Consider the following 22,004-nt stretch of genomic DNA (forward strand, 5'->3'; position numbering starts at 1 on the left):
CACACATGAAGTATTACTTATTCTAATAAGGATCCCATTTTTGCAGTTGTACATGATGTAGAGTTTCACTGGTTGTATGCTCAACTATTGAGTTTTTAAAAAATATTTATTTTTTAGCTTTAGGTGGACATAATATCTTTATTTTATTTTTATGTGGTGCTGAGGATCGAACCTAGTGCCTCATGAGTGCTAGGTGAGCACTCTATCATTGAGCCACAATCCCAGCCCCATCTATTGAGTTTTTTATTTGACTTATTTTGCTTTTCATTTCCAAGATTTCTGTTTGATTCTTTTTCAGCATCTCTGTTTCATATCTTCTGTTTTCTTTCTTGATTCATTCCTTACTTGTTCTATTTATTCTTTGATCATTTTCACAGTCAACTTTTTGAATTCTTAATCCAGCATTTCACCCTCTTCTATGTCTTCTGTGTCTTCTATGTCAGTTATTGGGAGGTTAAAAACTTTCCAGAGCATTTTATTGGCTTGTTTCCTCATGTTTTTGACATCTGTATTTTTTTGTGTGTCTGTTGTGATGGATTCCTCACCCAGGCAGCCTGTGGACAATCCAGGTTATGCCACACGTCTTATTCGAAGAGCCTTAGGTAATGTATTGGGGTGTGTGCATTTGGGAAGCACCTAGATTGTATCATTATATCCACCAGGCACTTCTAGGCATGGAGGAATTGGCCAGGATTGCTTGTACTGAACTGTGCTGCTTTTTACCCAAACTGGACCCATCATACTTCTATTTCCCATGGGACTTTCTCATTATCACAAAGTTTCTACTGCCAAATTCAGAAGCAAGAATCCTCCTGCCTTTCTCTGTGCTATGGATCCACAGACCAGTAGACTTGTCTCCTGTTGTCACCCAGAAAGAACTTCCTGTGGATCCATGCCACAGTCTCTTGACTCAAGGCTTGGTCATCAACCGAGAGAAGCAAGAGTGAGAAGTAAAGCATAGGTGACTTTTGGCTGTTGGACACACAAAAAGAAAACAAACCAAGAAAATAAAAGAAATATAAATGAAAAAAGAAACAAAAATAAAATAAAATGTAACATTAGAAAACTACAGGGATTTCTTATTTCTTGTGCAGAATGTTTAAATAATGAGGCACTTTTTAAGCTGGTCTGCTTTCCCACTTTCACTAAATCTACTGGGAAGTCCTGGGACTCTTCTGTACTGGCTCATCTCACAGTATCTGAGCCTCTCTTCTGCTCAGATTTTGGTTTTGCTGGACAGTAGAGCTTGTTTTTCTTAAACTTTCTGGGGAGGGGAGCTCCCCCATTTTCACCCCCCCAACAAAGCCATAATATGCCCAGTGCTGGCAGTCTTTTTTTTTATTATTTTCACTGTTATGAAAACTGATATTTCTAGATTTCACCTGATTGCTGACTTTCTGAGTTGCATTCCATTTCTTTCCCATATCTTCCGTTCTCCTCATTCAGTCTCAGCACTTTGGTTTTGATTCGGTTTCAGGGAATACCTACTATATGGTGGATGCCATTAATTTACTATTTTCCTTCCCTGTTTGATTTGTTCTTTAAGAAGCACTTGTTAGTTTTTGTCTTGATTTGGTCTTCAAGAAAGACATTATTTCCTCTTGGTTTTTTTCTTTCCCCAATCTAAGGTGGTTTGCTCAAACCTATTCCCTGATCAGTACTTTGCTAAATATTCAAGGAAGATCTTCCTGAAGGTCCTTTCTATGTCAGTTTTTCTTCTTTGCTGCTCTGTCTGTGAGCCCCAGTTATCCTTGGTCAACCTAGAATTAGTTCTCTCTCAATGAAGTGAATCTGCCGGATTCCATCTGGCTTCCCCATCCCAGTCCTTGGCCTGGAAACTCTATAGGTAAGCAAGGAAATCATAAGGCTCATAATACATTTTCTGTCTCTTTCAGGAATCACCATCATCCTTACATGATAAGTAATGTCTAAAATATAGTTATATGAATTTTGTCTATGCCTTTTAATTGTTTATGTGGAAGGATGGATTTGGCCCGTTTTTTCATTATAGCTGGAGTAGAAGGTCTCATGTAATTTACATCTTTATGAAAAGAAACAAATGATACATAAACATAGAGACATATATCATTTGGCATAGAATATGTAAGTAAATTTTGTACCATTAGGTTTTCTTATTCTCTTTCCTTACCTCCATCTTCTCTCCTTTCTTTCTGACTTACATAATCATATAATGATTCTTAAAATATGTTACTATTTCCAACATTTCATTGTTTTTTAAATCTTATTTATGGTACTTTTTCCATGCAAAATTTTATATTTTTATGTAGTCAAATATATCAATCTGTTTATTATGAACTATGGATTTAAATTATGCTTACCAAGGTTCTGTATATACCAATATTATTAATGTATTTACTTACATATTTATTTTTTATTAACACTATAATTTCATTTATTACATTAAAATAATTTACTCATACTTATTTTAGGAAAAGAAGTATTTAATCAGTAAAATCTTAAATGTATTTGAATTCTCAATCCTTGTTTTTACTTTTGGGGAAAGAAAATGCTCCTTTTTAATTTTTTACTATCATTCTTTTTTCCCAGCTTTTTAAAATCTGTCATATATAATTTAATTTGCATGAACTGAAATAAAACTTTTCAACTCTTTATGTAAAAAATAAGGGTAACTCAAAAGCAAAGCACTAATTGCTAAATAAGTTGGTTTATTTTACACTTTAATAATCATTTTAATTAAAATGTTAGAGTCCTTGACTTTTATTATATTAGACTTGGGAGACCTGGTGTTGATTGTTATTGCCAACATGAAAGTGGTGCAGCTGTCTTGCAGCTACAATTCTTGATCAATGAGGTAAGGATTTTTTAACTATTTAAATATGTACACCCATAATTGGACACACACGTATAGATTTTTTACTATTTAAAACACACCCACACCCACAGTATTACAAATTGAGTTTCCCTTATCTGAAATGCTTTGGACTAGAAGTATTTCAATTTCAGATATTTTTTAAAATTTTGTATATTTTGCATATATACATAATGTGACATCTTAGGGATGGGACCTAAGTATAAGCATGACACTTTAAAATATTTTGTGTACTCCTTATACACATAATCTGAAGGTAATTTTAAACAATATTTTCAATATGTTTGTTTTGACTACAGTCTGTCACATGATATCAAATGTGGAATTTTCTACTTGTAGCATCTTGTTGACACTCAAAAAAATTCGGATTTTATTTACATATGAGGTTTTGGATTTTTTGGATTGGGATGTTCAATGTATAAGAGACATAGTATTTTAAGTATTATGATTCTAAGTAATATATATGTATGCAGTATTATTTATAGTTACATTTTTCATAAAAGGGCATACTCGTATAGTTGCCAATTTATTAAAATTTAAAGGATCCTACTATTATGTATAACTAAGAAGAATAAGTAAAATATAAAAAATGACAAATATTTATGTACCAAAAGATCCTTTTATTGTGATTTTGTAGTGTACATAATTTGTATTAATTACTTAACTGGTGTTTTTAAAAAATCTAAGGTTCTTCAATCATTTCACTGGCCATTAAACTGACGTTTTATGGATTTCAATTTTGTAATCCAGCTGTAAACTCCTATTTTGCCTCTATTTTCAATTAAATAAATTTAAGCTTGTTTATTTACCTGTGGGCCCTTATTTTTGTATATGCATATATCTGTATATATATATTCAGATCATATGCATGATCTTTATATATTATCTTTTATTTCCATATGAAGTTGTTGATTTGTCTTCATTTTTATTTATTTATGTATGCATATCTGTTATGGTAATGTACCTATCCCTATTTTTCTAGAGCTACAATGATGAGACACTTTCTAGAAAAAAAATTGTATTTATCAACTCAGAAAAATTACATATCTTCCATATGTTGAAGGTTACTTATGGTCTGCTTGACTCAGATCTTTTACAGTGAATCCTAAAGTTTAAATAGCTACTTTATGTTAAGTGAGCCGGCCAGTGCAAAAATACTTTAAAAGTTTGTGCCATACCAAATTCAAGCACTTCAGAGATTAAACTCAGTGCCTTGTAAAAAGTTGGTTGTTTTTTCATAGCATGATGATGCCCTTTTATTCAGTTTCTGCATATATTTGCATGTGTCATACTAACAATTTATAATGATACACATAGGTAAAATGTCTTATAGAACTTTGTATAAGAAATACTTGAGGCAAGAAAATAATTGTGGTATTGAAACATGTCCATTTTTTATTTCTCTTGGCCTAAAATCTTTCCCGGAGACTATGAGATACTCCTTATCAACAAAGTTAGCATATTAAACTTTGTAGACACACTTGCCATGGGGTACCAAAAAAAGAGAGGGAGGTAAGGAGGAAAAGTGGAGACATTTAAAAATATTTTATTATGATAACTAATCATTATTATTCAGAATGTCAACCATTTTGGGTTCTCAGTGCTACTCTGTAGTTCCTAATTATGGAATCTTAGTGCTTTGCCTTCTGCACAGAAGTATACTACTAGGCATAGTTTGTTTCCATATGATTTGTTCTAGGTTTGATACTCTGAAGATTGACTTGAAGGATCTAAGTTTGCCTCTATACTACATAACTAGGAGAAAATAGAGTTTTTATACGCCCTGCATTGTTTACAGTGTTTATCATAAACTATTCATCCTGATTTACCTCCCACTCAATTATGTTCTGATACTTCCCAGGTTTTGATCTCATGGCTATTTGCAGTTTTAAATCATCACAGATTTTTATAAATAAATAATGCTTTTGCTAATAAAGATTGATGCTTTTGTAAATGAGCCTTATATACTCGCTGATGTGCATACTTTCATGTGTCTGGTCTTCTGTTAGTACTGTTATGCTCAATGGTTTAATGATATTACATCCCAGTTTTATCATTACTAATAATACTCAGATTCTTCATAGATTCAATCAGATATTACACTAAGATATTATTGAATATATGATGCTGTGTTTTGATGTGTTATATCTTTGGTTTGCACATAACAATTTAATATAAAACACATTTTATTAATTTTGTATAACATCTTTATTTCTTACCCTGTCCTAAGTGAACTTCCACCTCTATGAGAAATGAGATAAATGTCTATTTTTTTAAAAAAATCAGTTATAGGTTATTAAGCACTTTCAAGCAAACCCAATAACTTTCTAGTTTATGCATAGGAAGTGCATAAAAAGTTTACAAATAAAGCATGTAAACAAAGAAATTCTCAAGGTATGTATAGGATATATTATATTGCATGGTATAAAATTATGAGTTCATGCTAAAGTGTGTATATCAACATATTTCCCTTGGTACATGTGTTTTTATGTATTTATGTATACATATGCAACTTATATAAAATTTAAAAATGTACAAATATGCTCGATAATTGCTTTTTAAAAATAAAGCTATTTCTCTCAAAGACTAAAATCACAGGTACATAATATAGAGGGAAACATCATAGGGTACAGGCATGCTTTAGGCTTAAGAACTGTTTCAAAAGGACATTTAGATTCCTATGATCTTTTTTCTAACTCCAAAAGAAATAATCAATGCTAGGAATTTCAATATAGTTTTTCCTAGCATATAAATGAGACAATTTTTTATACTGATGACTGATATTGGAAACTCTTGAAAGATTACTTGTAATAAAATACTTGGGAAAATATGTGAAGCATTTTAGGTATCTTAGAACTACCATAGTTCTGCCAGATAAATTTTAGAGAACGTAGATCTAGAGTAGTTTTAGGTTCAACCATAGGGCACACCTAGACATTTTCAGTTGTGAAACTATCATTTTAGTAAAAGTTCTGATATATTTTAAGATGATGTTACTTAACTCAGTGAAATAGTTAAATTATATATATGTATAACTTTATACATATAATTTATATATATTCATATATATATATATGCACCACAAATATGGCAGCCAGTATCCATCCATATCATTTCTGCCTTATTAAGTAGAAAATATTCTATTGTAGTTCAAACAGGACTAATATGTATTTGCTGGTGCTAGATAAAAAGAATCTTGGAATTATTTTTATAAATATACTGAATTCTGTTGGAGAAATTCTTTTATTATATATACTTTTGTTTATACTAGGTAAAGCTTCTTATTGTATAAGAAGCAGATTAAATTATACCAAATATACTTTTTAGTAAGAATATAAACTTTTTAAACCATAAAGAAAATTCTTACAGAAGAGAATTTTTATATAAACTATATATTTGATTTACAAAACTATGTTGGATATCTGCTTCTTTATATATATAATGTATATGTAAATGGTAGAAACAAAAAATCTAAACTTTTTTCTAAAAAAAAATACAAAAAAGCCTTCATTAGTTCCAGTGATGCTATATTGATTATTTCTATTAGTAAATATTACTTGATCTAGTCATCTTGACCATCCATATGCAATAAATCACTTCTGTTCTCAGCAGTTGTAACCTTCCTGATTGAAGTATATGCAATTGTCTTTCCATATATTTTTAGGTTTTAAAGACACAAATATCTCCTGAAGCAGTGAAAATTCAGTAAATTTGCTTACTGTTTCTACTTCCCTAAATTAAGTAAATCCCACACTTACTTTGTATTCTTTTTGTTACAGGGTGCTTTGGTCAGTGCAAGTTCAGATGATACACTTCATTTGTGGAACCTTAGACAAAAAAGACCAGCTATTCTTCATTCTCTTAAATTTAACCGAGAACGGTAAGAATATATCAATTAAAGAACTCAATGTACAAAAATTATTTATTGAGCAAGTTTCACATTAACTTGACTGGCTTTTTCTTTATTAATATCAATAGCTAGAAACAATTTAATGTGTATGCTTGCTCTTTTTATATTTTCTTTTATTAGAATATATATAATTGATATAGATTCAATCACCTAGTAATGGAAACTACCTAAGTATTTTGTTCTCTTAGTTGTAAACCAGCAATGACATGTTCTTTTCTTTGCACGATGGTACTGAAAACACAGACTAACATTTAAAGGGCAAATGCATAATAAATGTATTTCTATACCTTTTGATCCTATACTCTAACCCTAACTTGTTGTTTATAGATACAATGAGAAAAAATCATGGAAATTATACATGCATTCTTCATTGTACTTCTAATTTATTTCTTTTATGTGTGTAATATACTAAGTCATTAACCCTCATTATTCTGGGTAATATTGATGATTTTATATTTCAGTATTCTAGGATTCTACATCAATGGGAAGTTTTTTTTAATATCTAGTATTTTTTATGGGAAGGGGAATATATATTTTAGATATTTGATAAAACAACATAGTATTTCTTTCTTAAGATGAGACCAAAAATTTGTTACTTTTTTTATTTAAAAAAAGTTAAATGGTAGAAATTTCAGGATATTGAAAAATTTAAGACAAGTTCAGAATTAGTATATGGCTTTTTCTTTAATAGTGAAAAATATTAACTATTCACATTCCCATATTTTATCTCGATGTGCTGATAAGGGTTTTTCCCCTCTTTGATTCAATGCTTTAAGTAGATATGACCCTAAACATTTTTGTGGATTGACAGAGTGTGTTTTCTCCCCCTCACAATTCAAATGTTGAAGGGAATATTCTGGTTCATTTATGTTACCCAACCCCTTTTTGTACCAGTGATTGAACCCAGAGATACTTAACCACTGAGTGACATCCCAACCCTTTGAGAGAGGGTCTTGCTAAGTTGATTAGCCTTGTTAAGTTTCTGAGGTTAGCCCTGAAATTGCAATCCTCCTGCCTGAGCTTCCTGAGTTGCTGGGATTACAGGTATGAATAGGCCTTGAGAATAAAATATATAATCTTGAAAATAATATTGACCATAAAGAAAAGATATTAAGAGCCCATGACCAGGATTTTCAAGAAATTTGGGATAACATCATGAGACCAAATTTAAGAATCATTGGGATAGATGAAGACTCTGAAATACAAAATAAAGTAATACATAATCTTTTCAATGAAATAATATTAGTAAACTTTCCAAATTTTTGGAATGAGATGGAAATTCAAATCTAAGAACTCCAAATATGACAGAATCAAAATAGAACTACTCCAAGTCACATTAAAATGAAAATGTCTAATATACAGAATAAGGATGGAATTTTAAAACCTTCAAGAGAAAAGTGGACAGTCACATTTAGAGGTTGATCAACTCAAATTTCAATTGCTTTCTTAACCCAGACTCTAAAAGCCTTGGAATAATACATATGAATCACTGAAGGAAAATGGATGTCAACCAAGATTAATATACCCAGCAAAATTATCTTCAGAATTGACAACCTTCCATGATAAAAAAGAAACTAAAAGAATTCACAACCACAAAATATACACCATATCTCAATGAAATATTGTGTGAAGAAGAAATGAAAATAAAAATGAAAACCAGCATAGGAATGAATTATAGTAAAGAATAGTCAATTACTTGAGAAGCAAGTCTGAAGTAAAAACTAGAAATAAGTCAAAATGGCAGGAAATAAAAATTATTTCTCTCTAACATTCAATGTAAACCATCTAAACTTGGATCAGCCATCTAGGCTTGGATCAGCAGATTGGATTAAAAAATCAAAAGCCAACAATGTGTTGTTTGCAAGACTCAAAGACAATGACATCCTCAGACTGAAGGTAAAAGGATGGGAAAAGACATACCAACCAAATGGTACCTGTGAACAAGCAGCAGTAGCTATTTTCTCATATCAGACGAAGTGGACTTCAAGCAAAAATTAATCAGAAGAGACAAAGAATGATACTTCATACTGGTTAAGGGTATCATTTAACAATAAGTTATAATGACTGTAAATATTTTTGGCCCAAACAATGGTGCATCTACTACATAAAACAAATCCTTCTCAATATTAAATAGACCACAATACAATAATATTGGGTGACTTTAGCACACCTCTCTCACTACTTGATAGATGATGCAGAAATAAACTAAATATTCTTCAGAACTAAAAAAAATATTATTAATAAAATGCATCTAACAGACATTTATAGAATATTTCATCCTTGAATAACTGAATTTCACTTTATTTTCAGCAATACATGTAACATATTTTAGATAACAAAGTAAATCTTAGCAAATATGAAAAAAAGAGAGAGAGAATTCCTTACCCTTAAATTCTGTCACACCATAATGGGATAATATTAGAAAACAATAACAAGATAAAACCCAGAAACCATTCTAACACATAGAGATCAAATAATATACTTTTGAATGATGAATGAGTAGCAGAGAAATCAGGAGAAAATTTTAAAAATTAAAATAATTCTTAAAATTAAAGAGAATAGTAATACAACATATCAAAATCTCTGGGACTATATGAAGGCAGTTGTAGGAGGAAAGTTTATAGTGCTGAGTTCATACATTAAAAAAAAGATACCAAATAAATAATCTAACATTATACCTCAGAGGCCTAGAAAGTAGAAGACAGGAAATAATTGACTAATTGATATTAGAACCAAAGTCATTGAAATTGAGAATAAAAAACAATACAAAAGGTCAGTGAAATAGCGTTGGTTTTTGGAAAGGATAAACAAGATTAATAACCCTTAACCAAACTAATCCTTAAACAAAAGAAAGAGAGAAGACTCAAATTAATACAATTATAAATGAAAAGAGAACTATCACCATAGACACTACTGAAATCCAGATGATCATCAGTAACTATTTTGAAAATTGATACTTTAATATGCTAGAAAATCTTGAAGTGATTGACAAATTCCTAGACATATAATCTACCCAAATTGAACCATGAGGATGTTGAAAACTATCAGATCAACATCAGGTAATGAAATTGAAGCAAGTACCAATAGCCTTCCAACAAAGAAAAGCTCAGGACTGGGCCAATTCTGAGCTGAGTTCTACCAGACCTTTAAAGAAGAACCATTCCTCCTGAAATTATTCAGTGAAATAGAAAACAATGCATTCATCCTATGAAGCCAGTATTACCCTGATACCAAAAGCAGAGAAATACAAATTAAGGAAAGAAAACTTCAGAACAATATCCCTGATGAATATAGATGAAAAATTCTGAATAAAATATTGGACAAGCACATTCAAAAACATACTAAGAAGGTAGTAAATTTTGATCCAAGTGAGTTTCATCCCAGGAATGCAAGGTTGATTCATCATAAGGAAATCATTTGCAGTTTATTACATAAGAGTTAAGGACAAGAATCACATGATTAATAAATGCAGAAAAAGCATTTGACAAATCCAGCACTCATCATGTTTAAAACACTAGAGAAACTTAGGATAAAATGAACTTTCCTCAACATTGCAAAGGCTATATCTGAAAAACCCAAGGCCAACATTATCCTGAAGAGAGAAAAAACTGAAAACATTTCTTCTAAAATCAGGGACAAGGATGTTCCCTCTCACCCTTCCTATTCACTGTAGTCCTTGAACTCTTAACTACAGCAATCAGGCAAGAGAAGGAAATCAAAGGGAGATAAATAGGAAGAGAAGAACTCAAATTATTTCTATTTGCTGACAACATGAGTCTATATTCAGAAGGCCCAAAATACTCCACCTAAAGATTTCTAGAGTCAATAAAACAAAATTTAGCAAAGTAGCAGGATACAAGATCAACATGCAAAAATCAATGACTTTCTTATACTTCTATAATGGAACTGCTCCATATCGTGAGGTTATAAAAAAATTCAACTGTCATATTAATGTTATTAATTTAAATTTTAGTTGAGTTTTATTTCTGTCTTATTTTTGTATTTTTTTATGGGCATAAAGAAGTATGAAATATTTAGATCTTATTTCTTACATAAGTTATAGAATTTCTAAAAGTAAGTCAAATTGAAGATCAGAAAAAAGTTTTCAAAGGTCTGTACATTATTTTAGCTTTATACACACATACACACACACACACACACACACATATAAACACACATATCAGATCATTAGAGACCAAAGCACAATATATATATATATATATATATATATATATATATATATATATATAGTATATATATTGTGCAAGGTTATATATATATATATTATTGTGCTTTGGTCTCTAATGGTCTGATTCAAATGGAGCTACAGTAGGTTTCCTCGATTTTCCTTGCTGTAATAAATTTTCCCTTTGAACTCTCTATAAAAATCAACACACTTTACTCTTATTTTTCTTATTTGTCTACTTATTTCATTTCTCATTAGGTAGTATGATTTTTGAGGGAAAAGAAATATGGTGTCATAATATAGAACAATGCTTTATATTAAGAGTTATTCAGTGAAAGTTGAATAGATGACTGTATGGAAGATTAAGAATGTCCTTTTATTATAAAATGAGAAAATACAAACATAGAAACAAGAATAATTTTCAAGGTTCACATGTAGCAACTACAAAAAATTCTTCATTCAGCAAGTGGTAGTAGTAGAAATAAGTTACATATTAAGGTATAACTATTAAATATAATTAATTAAATTATATAAAGATATCAATTATTAGGATTATCAAATATACAGCATAAGTATAACCATGCCCTCTCCCTTACCTATGTCAATCATCCTAAGTACATCACACTACTCTTTTCTAATTAGTTCTGGTAGCCTAGAAATCTTTGTTAAATAGTCAAATTAATCACTACATTTACATTGGACGTTGTATAGAAGGTGACACCTTTTTGTCACTAAGGCTCTAGTTTCTCCTTAGACCAGAAAACAATGTAGTTGTTCGTTCAAGGATTATTTCTATTCTTGTTATGATCTTCTTCATGTATTTAATTGTTATTGTACTACAAAGTCTGTTTACACTGGAATTCTACCTCTTGATTCAATTCTCATTTCTGAAACTAGAGTTCTTAGACTTTTCTTGTTAATCCCTGAAATATACATGTAATATTGAATCTTCCTTTGTTTTTATTTGAAACTCTGTATTTATGTCTTCATTTGTGGATTTTCTATAGTCTTCCTGTGATTCAAAAGAGGATCTTAAATCCTCTTTGAAATGAATTTCCTCCTCTTCCTACTGAAGATTGAATTGAAAATTAACCTTTCATTGCCTAGAAACATGACCATCATATTATTTCCTATGCATTGTTATTAGATATCCCTTTGTTGACAGTAGTTCTAGACGTTAAGTTTTAATCAAAATTGCCCAGTGTCTTACAGTTTACACATTAACGATATTGTCAGTTAACTCTAATTGCAGGACTTTTAGCATTTTAGATGTAGGATGTTATCAGTAGGATACTTGAATAGGTGGAGTTTAGTTACAAGAGGGAAGTTGTTTAAAAATTCAGGGAACAAAACAGAGAATATAAATTGGAGATTCCAAATGGTTACAAGATAAATTGATCATTCACATTCTTTTTTTTAAAAAAATGATCTGTTTAGTGTCAGAATTTTGTTCAGCTCTTTTGCCAATTTACTGACTCCTCTTCTAAGTAAATTTTAGGACCTTTTAATCAACAAGATATTTTAGCAAGAAATAACTGTGAACTTATTCTCATTCTCAAGTTTTAAGACATAGTACTACCGAGTACAATTAGGCCAAACTAGAGAGTCTGATTATGTTGTGAATTGAAGACTCTGGTAAACTCCTGCATTTACTATGTAAGAGTCCTGGTTTCTCTGGCTATGGAGCAGATCCCAAAGCTGGTCAGAAAGCCCTTTGGGGAAACAAGAGAACAATAAGAGTTATGGAAGAATACAGTGGATCTCTGACCTTTCAAGTTTTCTTTTTACTAGAAAGTGCTACATATTTGGAAACTGTAAATAATTTATAGTTTTATGTTGATATAGCTACCACTTCTCTGTGAACTCTGAAATTTATGTTTTATATGTACATAATTTCTATTTGAAGTTAATCTTATCTAAATAATGAACAATATGGCCTAGTAGAAAGAGGTAATTTTGGTCTTAGACAAGTAAAATTTTTAAAAAAACTGCCTCTGTTTCTTCTTCATAAAACAGAAATATATATCTGTTTTGTAGTGCTATTTTCTCATAGGAGTTGAGAATAGAATGGTGATTACCAGAGGCTGGGACACAGAAGGCAGGGAGGAATATGAAGAGGCTGACTAATGGATACTTAGTTTCAGTTAGATGGAAGCAAGAAACTCTGGGGTGCTAATGTACAGATTGATGATTACAGATAACAATAAATGTAGTGTACATTTCACAAAGCTAGCAGAAAGGATTTTTTAATGTTATTCTCCATAAGAAATGATTAATGTTTGAGGGAATAGGTGTTTCCCCTAATTTAAACATTATTCAGTGTAAACATGTATTGACTATTACACGATACCTTATTAATATATACTTTTATGTTAAAAGTTTTAAAAAGAAATAATGTAAATTCATATATATATAGACACTTGTGATTATCGTTTTTAATGATATCCAATGTTATTTATTCCATATCTTCTTACTAATAACTAAATACTAATTTAGCATATAGTAAATCTTATGGTATACATAGCTATCAATACCTAATAATTATAAGGAAAAGATATTGCTGAGCAGATATAAAATTTAGATATTTTAATTATAATTTTCTTTCTTTCAGAATTACTTACTGTCATCTACCTTTCCAGAGTAAGTGGCTCTATGTTGGAACAGAAAGAGGAAATACACATATTGTAAATATTGAATCTTTCATTCTTTCTGGATATGTTATCATGTGGAACAAGGCAATTGAACTGTAAGTTTGAATTTGAATATAATTTTATTTGGCTTAAATACTTTATATAGTTATGTAATTATATTGATGAGAGTTATTTGACACATCTATTGCTATTTTATAATTAATTTGAATGAAAATTTCAGCCAAAATAAAACCCTAAATGATTTAAAAAATAGATTTGGTAGTATTAATATGTTAATTTGAAGTTTTCCATATAACACACACAAACACACACACACACACACACACACACGCATATCTAGTTTGATGCTAAAATAGGATCATTCCACAGGTTAAACATGGAAAGCATCTGGTGTTATGATCAACTCTGGTGTAACCACTTTTGGTGGGAATGAATTGTTTTATGTAAAAATTTTCATGTTCAATGCACATGCTTTTTAATAATGCTTTTTAATACTTTTTTAATACTGGTAGCAGCATTTTATCAAAATCTCTCATTTTGTGATACACACAGCTTTTTTTTGATATGTGGTCGATAGTAATCACTGCTCAGGCTTTAAGCACTAATATTTAAGTTTCTGCACATATAAATCATGAAATGTGCCAAATGTGAAACTTTTTGGAATTTTAAGCCATCTATTTTAGTAAATTGAAAAGCAATTATCCTGGGTTATTCATAAAGCAATTTTTGAGTAACAAATGTTTATGTTCTCTATGTATTATTAGGTCCTTAATAAGATATGTTTGACTTGAGGCTAGCTCATTTTCTCTCATATGTATAACAAGTTCCAAAGTATTCTCCAAAATTCTGATTAAAACATTGTGGTGTTATGAAGCTTGACTTTGGCCTTTACAATAAATATTTTCTAATTCTTATGTTTAATATGCATGTACATTGCTTGATAGGGAAGTTGTTACTAGTTATACTCTTGTTACAACATTTCTTTTATTCTGATCTAAAGGGTCATTTATTCGAGATAGTTGTCCCTCCCACATTACATTAAGTACTGCTCTAGAATACAATCTTTGCATATTGTTCTTTTATTTTTCTTTATGTGTGTGTGTGTATATATACATATTTTAATTTTGATGCATTCCACAGTGGCTACTGATTGACATTAATGTGATAGTTACACACTACTACTATTAATTTCCAACTTTCATTTATGTTTTCAATATAATCAGTTATGAGCTGTTTTATTCTTACTTGTTCTAATGTTCCACTATTGCATATTTTTAAAAACATTTATCCTGGGACAGTTCAGCTTGTTCATATGCAATACCTGCCTTGTTCCTCTGGGCTTTTAAATTCATTATCATGGGTTTTATGATAATAGATGACAGCCTAGGACAGAATACCAAGGAATATTAATATTTAATATTTAATGATGAAAAGTCTACAGTATAACTATCAAGAAGTTGTTGTAGTGAATGGGAGGAAGATAAGTAAGGATATATCTAGAAGAATCACTGGGCATTAATTAGGTGTTGTTACATGAATTTAAGTGTATTGGTAATTCTATCCAAAATAAATTTTGTGGAATTTTCAGAATCTAGAGTCCACAAATGCTTTTATACTTTTTAGGTTGATTTCTCATGATCATAAGTTCTGATAGTGGTGTTTTGTGAGTTTTGACAGTTTAATAGTTAGAGAAAAAGTCATACATAGTATGCCAAAATGTAGATAGTTTAGGTAGTACTGTGAAAACGTTTTTTTCCCTTAAGTTTTGATGTCTTTTAAGTTAAAAAATTCTTCTTAACAATTTTATTACAAATAACAGAAGTTTAATGCTAGATTATTTTCTAAAGTGGCATGTTATATAGTCTCAGGGTCTGAAAGGAAGCACCTTGCTGTTTCCCAAAGTATATTTCAGTGATTCCCTTACTAGAACCAATGGAACATGATTTAATATACCAATAATTTTGGAAAATATTGCCAATTTGCAATGCCCATTTGCATAGTACATACTCTAAGAGGTTCCATAGGAAAAAAATTGCTTTAATTCAGTTTCCCAAACTTTTAAATATGGAATACTCTTTATGTGAAACATCTTGTAACTCTAATAGTTATTGTAGAGTACTTCGGTAAATATGGTACAATCAAGCCTATGGGTCAGATGGGGGATTTTGATTTATTGGCTATTATTAGATTTTAAAGGATAACTTAAGGACATTGACCTTTATCAGAATCATTTATATCTGTTATAGAACACTTCACTTATGTATAATTGGTATGTTACATAGAAATGTGGAAAGAACTACCAAAATCTCTCTAAACCTTTTATGAATCCCTATTTAGTTTTTCTTCCATCATATATTCTAGAATGCAAGTCATAACTCTGATTTCTAATTATCACAATAATCATAATATGTAGTATTTGTTGAATATTTACTGTTTTGCCAGTTAAACAATTACTTTTCCACTGAGCCACACTCTTATCCCATATGAATATAATTTTAATCCTCACAATTATCTAGGATGGTCAGTGCTATTTCTCTCCCTGTATAGATAAGAAAATTTAGAATGAATCCACTAAAAAAATGTATCAATGTCTAATGAATCTATATTTATTCCTATGGATCACTCTGAGGAGTCAGTATTAGGGGAATTAGAATTAATTAATTTGGCCCTTTTCTCTGATTCCAAATAATATCTAAGACTTAAATATTCTTTATTGTTTTGTGAAGAATCTTTCATGGATGCTTAAAATTATGCCAATTTAATCATAATATGATTAACCTCGAACAATTACATTATTAAAAAAGGCTATGGAAAATTGAGCAATAAACAATCTCTGATTGTATCAAATCATATCATCTTTATAACATAATTATATTCAACAATGACATTAGTTAAACTAAATATTATTAAACATAGCAGATATTAGAGTATAAGAGAATTAAAGTCATATTGACAAGTTTCTTTGATAGTGTGATATTGAGTCATAATTATGTTATTGATTGCACAGATAACCAGATAAATGAGACATAACTGATAAACTAGTTTCCCCAGTTTGTAAGTTTTTTGTAAAATGATTATCACTAGAGTGAGTTTCTTTTTAAATCAAAATATACTTTTCTTTAGGGACAAAATCAAAGATTTGATGTCTAAGGAAATCAGGTACATACTTTGTAGTTGTTTGAAACAGATTTATTGACTCAGCTTTGTGGCTGTATATATAATTTAAAACTTTCAGAAACATATATCAGATAAAAGATAATAAAAGTCCCACTTTTATGTGGATCAGTGTTCTTAAATCTGATTTTTAAAAAATCACAACTACTTCAAAAGCATTAATAGGATAAAGAACAGAACTTTGTGGAAAAAACCCCGAAACTCAATTAATCTCATTTTAACCCCAGAATATTGGCATCATATTTATTCCATCATAATCTACTTTCTTTATTCAGTGTGTAATGGTCAGGTACTTTAGTATTTATTTTTTGATTGCTGTTTTGAATTGATTTAACAGGTCCACCAAGACTCATCCAGGTCCTGTTGTACATTTAAGTGATAGCCCAAGAGATGAAGGCAAAGTGAGTACAATACTATTATTTTTATTTTACTCATTCTTGAAAACAGGTTTTTTATTTTTATTTCATGTCTAATATCTAGCATTCATAACATTCAGTGTAATCTAAAACTTAAAATTTGTTGACTGTATGAATGAGCTAATGAATGAATGAGTGAATGGATTACTTGTGCTAATTATGGTTCCTAATTAAGTCTTGAGTTTCACCTAAAGCTAAGTTTGGTAAATACTCGTGGAATTTTGAGGAAGGTAACATGTAAAACAGCTTTCATTTTCAAATATTCTATGCTTAAACTTATGATTATCAATGTCATTTGTCTCTGTTATTAAAGTTTGGCAGTGATAAATGACCAATGTTAAATAATGTAAATTAGCCAATTTTGATTTCATAAATATGTACTATTATAGAAAATGTTATCAGAGTACAGAAATAATCCTGTTCATCTTGATTATTTCATAACTTGCCTTTGATGGGAAGGAAACAAAGTTAATAACATGAAAGAATCTAAAGCATCATTACCACTATAAGTAATATGTTTAAGTGCATAATTTTTATTAAATCCTATAGAAAATGTTAATAAATTATTTAGTGTAGGTTTGATTTTTGTTTATTTTTAAGAATAGAAACTGAGTTAGATTTATTACGATAATGAGTTATCCTACAAAAATTAAATCTGAAAAGCAAGTCCATCCAATATATCAACATTGGACTTTTTAAATTGATCCATAAATGGAATAGATTCCAGTTAGGTGTGAACAGAGTTTATGTACTATGTAGAATTCACAAGATACTTTTAAAATTCATCAGAGAAAGTAAGTTTTTAAGAGACTCCATTCTTGAAAAAAAAGTACAGTGTGATATTGGTGCAATGATATACTAGAAGACCAGTGGATCTGAATAGATTCCTGAAATGGTTCAGGTATTTTGGGAAGTTTTGTACATTTTAGAGAAGGTATTTGAATACATAATTAACTTATTAAATAATCAATCTTGACCAATTGACTAGCCATTTTGAAGAAAAATAGTAAACCTCTACCTTATGCCGCTCACAGAAATAAATTTCAGAGTAGAAAATACATAAACATTAAAATTATAGGTCATAAAGTATTTTAAGGAAATTATAGCATGTAGATTATTACTATGGAGTAGGGACACATAAAACCTAAAAATTTTCAGGATGAAAATTTTCAAGATGATCATAATAAGAGATTGACAGCAAATTAGGAGGTAATATTTCCCATATAATAGGCAAATAATGAACATGCAGAATATATAAAGAAATTGTATTAAATTTTCATCATTTGTAGTAAGGAATCAATAGTAATGTCTAATAAGGCAAGAAATAGCAATATAAATATACTTAGAAATATGAACGTCAGTATGCTAGAAAAGAGTTAAAAAGATGAAAGATATTTTTATTTATTACCTGTAGAAAGCAGTGTTTGGAAGTAAGGAGGAAACAGCTTCACTAACAATTAGGGAAATACAATATATCATTTTCCCCCATCAAGTTTGACAAAATATTAAAAGTTAAAAACATTAGTAATATCAAGTAATGGAAAAGGCACTAAATAATACGTATATATGCCATTATGGGAAACATAGCATCATCAACTTTTTAAAACATATATATGTTTTTTATTCATTTTGACATAGAAAATCTATTTGAGATCTCTAAACTGTTTATGTGCCTTAAGGGACAAAATATTTAAAGCAGTCTAAAGGTCTATTAATAGAAAATTGAATAAATGAATGCTGATACATATATAATGGAAAGCTCCTTAAGACACCTTTTTAAGAGAAAAGTTTCTGAGCAGTTAGGTATAAAACCACTAAAACAATGCACTTATATTTCTATATTCACAAGCCTAAGAATAAAAGCCTGAAAGGATATATACAAATCTAGGGAATAGACTGGAAATTAGAATTGGGGGAAATGGTAAAAGGTATTTCTATTTTCCTTGTATTATTCAATTTTCATGAAAGAATATAATGTATGATAATTGTGTAATTACAAATTAAAAGGAATGTAAAATAAATGAACATTGACATCAAAAAGCAATTTATTTGAATCATGGCACCACTTCTTACTAACATAACCTTGAATACTCATTTTACTTCTTATAGACCAGTTTTTTCATCTTTTATCATGTAAAAATTTCTGATTTTTTTAAAAAAATTGTCTTTTAGTTGTAGATGGATGCAATGCCTTCATTTAATTTATTTATTTTTATGTGGTGTTAAGGATTGAACCCAATGCCTTGTACAAGCAAGGCAAGTGCTCCACCACTGAGCTACAACCCAGCCCATGTTTCTGATTTTAATGTATTCAATTTTATCTGTCTTTCATTTGATTAATACCTTTTTTTTAATATCTAGTAAATCTTTCCATTCCTGAGAAAAATTCAACCCTACTTTTTTTTAATCAGTTTTAAGCCTTTACATTTCATAAATAGTTTTAAAATTTATATATAATTTATTTTATGTTGTTTTGATATAGGGATATACTTTTATCATTTATTGGATCTATTTTCCACTGACTTGTAAGACTCTTTATTCACACATCAAATTTCCATCTTGAGGGTGGATCATTTGGGTTTTCTCTTTTATTGCATGATTTATCTATTGTATCAGTGATACACTTTATTTGTTATAATCACTTACAAAATGTCTTGATAATTGGTAAGCTGGTCCCTTTTCTTCTTCCAAGTTATCTTCGTTATTCTCACCCTTTATATTGTATATGGATTTTAGGATCAGTTTATCAAGCTCCATATAATATCCAGTAGAGATTTTTTTTGAAATTTGAACATGGAGAGAAAATTTATGTTTAGCATGTTTGTTCTATCCATGAACATATATTTATTTTTGTTTTGTATATTTATTTTTGTTTTTCTATAACTTTATAACTTTTGTTCATAAGTCTTAGGTATCTTTTGCTAGTTTAATTCTATGTACCTTAGAGAGTGATTGCTCTAATTAATTTTTCTTAAAACCAGTTTAATACTGATTGATTCTTACTAGTGTATAAAATACTATTTTTTATTCAAGTATATTTTGAATGTTTTGTTTTTAATAGTTGTCTTTAGATTCTCTGCCATAGTCTATGCATAAAAGCATAACAAATGTGATCAAGTTGTTTCTTCTTTTCTTTCCTTTTTCTTTCTTTTCATCCCCCCCCCCTCCCCAGCTAGGACTGTAGCGTAGTGTTGAATATAAATGGCTTTGGTGGGAACTTTCTTTTGTTTTTAACCTCACAGAAAATGCTTCCAATATTTCAGCATTAAGATATTTGTTGCTGTTCTTTGATTTTACGATATTCATGTTTTCACCTATTTCCAGTATTCTTTTAATTTTTGAATGGTATTGAATTTGTACATGTATTGATTTGACTATCCCTTAATTGTTTAATTTGGTAAAATATGTTATTATATTGTCTAATTTAAATTTTTTTTTGCATTTCTGGATAAATTCAACTTGGGAGGGCAAGGTTCCCTCAGAGGCTTGATGGTAAAGTTACAGAAAGAACAAAGTTCCACAGAAGTGTTTCACAGAAGTGAAATAATATCATAGAATCAGCAGATGGACCATCTTTCTCCCCAGATATCATTTATAAAGAAACTGTGTATTAGTCTATCACACAGAAAAGGGAGCTCTTGAACTGAAATACCAGTATTGAATATAGTAATGAGTATGTCTCTTCAAATTCTCTCTACTTTTCTTATCCCCCAAACCCTTGGCTGCTTGCTTTACCTCAGGATTTTGCAGGGTTAATTAACTTCATACAGTACTCCTTCCTGAAATGGACTAGCTATACCCAGAGTCTCCGGCTCCTCTCATTGGTTCTGGAAGATGTGCCACAACATAAGTCCTGAGATCTGGCTTCCTTAATAGTTGCTAAAAGGGATGACATGACTCTGAAGTGAGGGGAATGTGAACTTCCTGTGGAGAATCATTGACTGGTATTAGACAATTGGCAAAAATAAATTCCTCCTCTTTTCTTCCCTTTCACTTGGCTATTCTGAATCATTTTTTTAATATAAACTTTCAGAGACATCCTGTAAGTCCATACTGATGAAATACCTGCTAAGTGACTACCTCTATCTTTTCTGCTTCTTCTCATGAAATAGAGTGATAATGAATTATCTTACTGTTGCTTCTTTGCTTTAGTTTGCTTTTCTTTTAATATTGCAATACTAGGATTGCGCTTTTCCATGAAATATTAACTCTTAAGTCTGTCTCAGGCTTTTTTCTATAGAACCATGGTTAAGATACTAATTACCATATGTCAGGGATTAGAAACTATATAGTCCATGAGTCAGAAATCTTGCCTGCTGTTTTTGTTGTTGTTGTTGTTTTATTAGAACACAATTGTGTTCCTCCACTAATGTATTGTCTTTGCGGTTTTTCCATAAGAGAAAAGTTGAACATGTGTGACAGAGACTACATGGCTTTCAAGGCCAAAAATATTTACTATATGACTTTTTACATTAAAAGTTTATTGAGTCCTGTTCTAAATTGTAGACTCTCAGGATGTAATTTTGGAGTTGAATTGTATCCTTTCTAAAATAAAATAATCTGTTGATTGTGCCAAGCAGAGTGGTATTGGATCCTTCCACATAGTCACATCACAATTGTTTGAACCTTTTCTTATGATATTAGCTGTGATGAGAGGCTGCTCCAAAGATAAGATGATGGAGATAAGCACTTGTGGCACTTAATTTATATGGGGGCAATGATAATTGTAATAATTATATAAAATAGCTTTCTGTGATGGTACTTGTATTAATTTTCTATTACTGATATAAACTATCAAAAATTTAGTAGTTTTTAA

At 30.0% G+C, this 22,004-nt stretch overlaps 1 protein-coding gene across 1 annotated transcript in view; it reads left to right on the plus strand.

Moving 5' to 3' along the window:
• Positions 1–22,004, plus strand: part of Stxbp5l (syntaxin binding protein 5L) — a 326,221-nt gene that overhangs the window by 77,782 nt on the left and 226,435 nt on the right. Inside the window, exons 4-7 of the mRNA XM_026395287.2 lie at positions 2,752–2,833; positions 6,631–6,731; positions 13,559–13,693; positions 17,110–17,173. Of these exons, the coding sequence (XP_026251072.1) occupies positions 2,752–2,833; positions 6,631–6,731; positions 13,559–13,693; positions 17,110–17,173 (382 nt within the window). The remainder of the gene's footprint in view (positions 1–2,751; positions 2,834–6,630; positions 6,732–13,558; positions 13,694–17,109; positions 17,174–22,004) is intronic.

This window comes from Urocitellus parryii, chromosome 2, assembly GCF_045843805.1.
Source record: "Urocitellus parryii isolate mUroPar1 chromosome 2, mUroPar1.hap1, whole genome shotgun sequence".
NCBI lineage: Eukaryota > Metazoa > Chordata > Mammalia > Rodentia > Sciuridae > Urocitellus > Urocitellus parryii.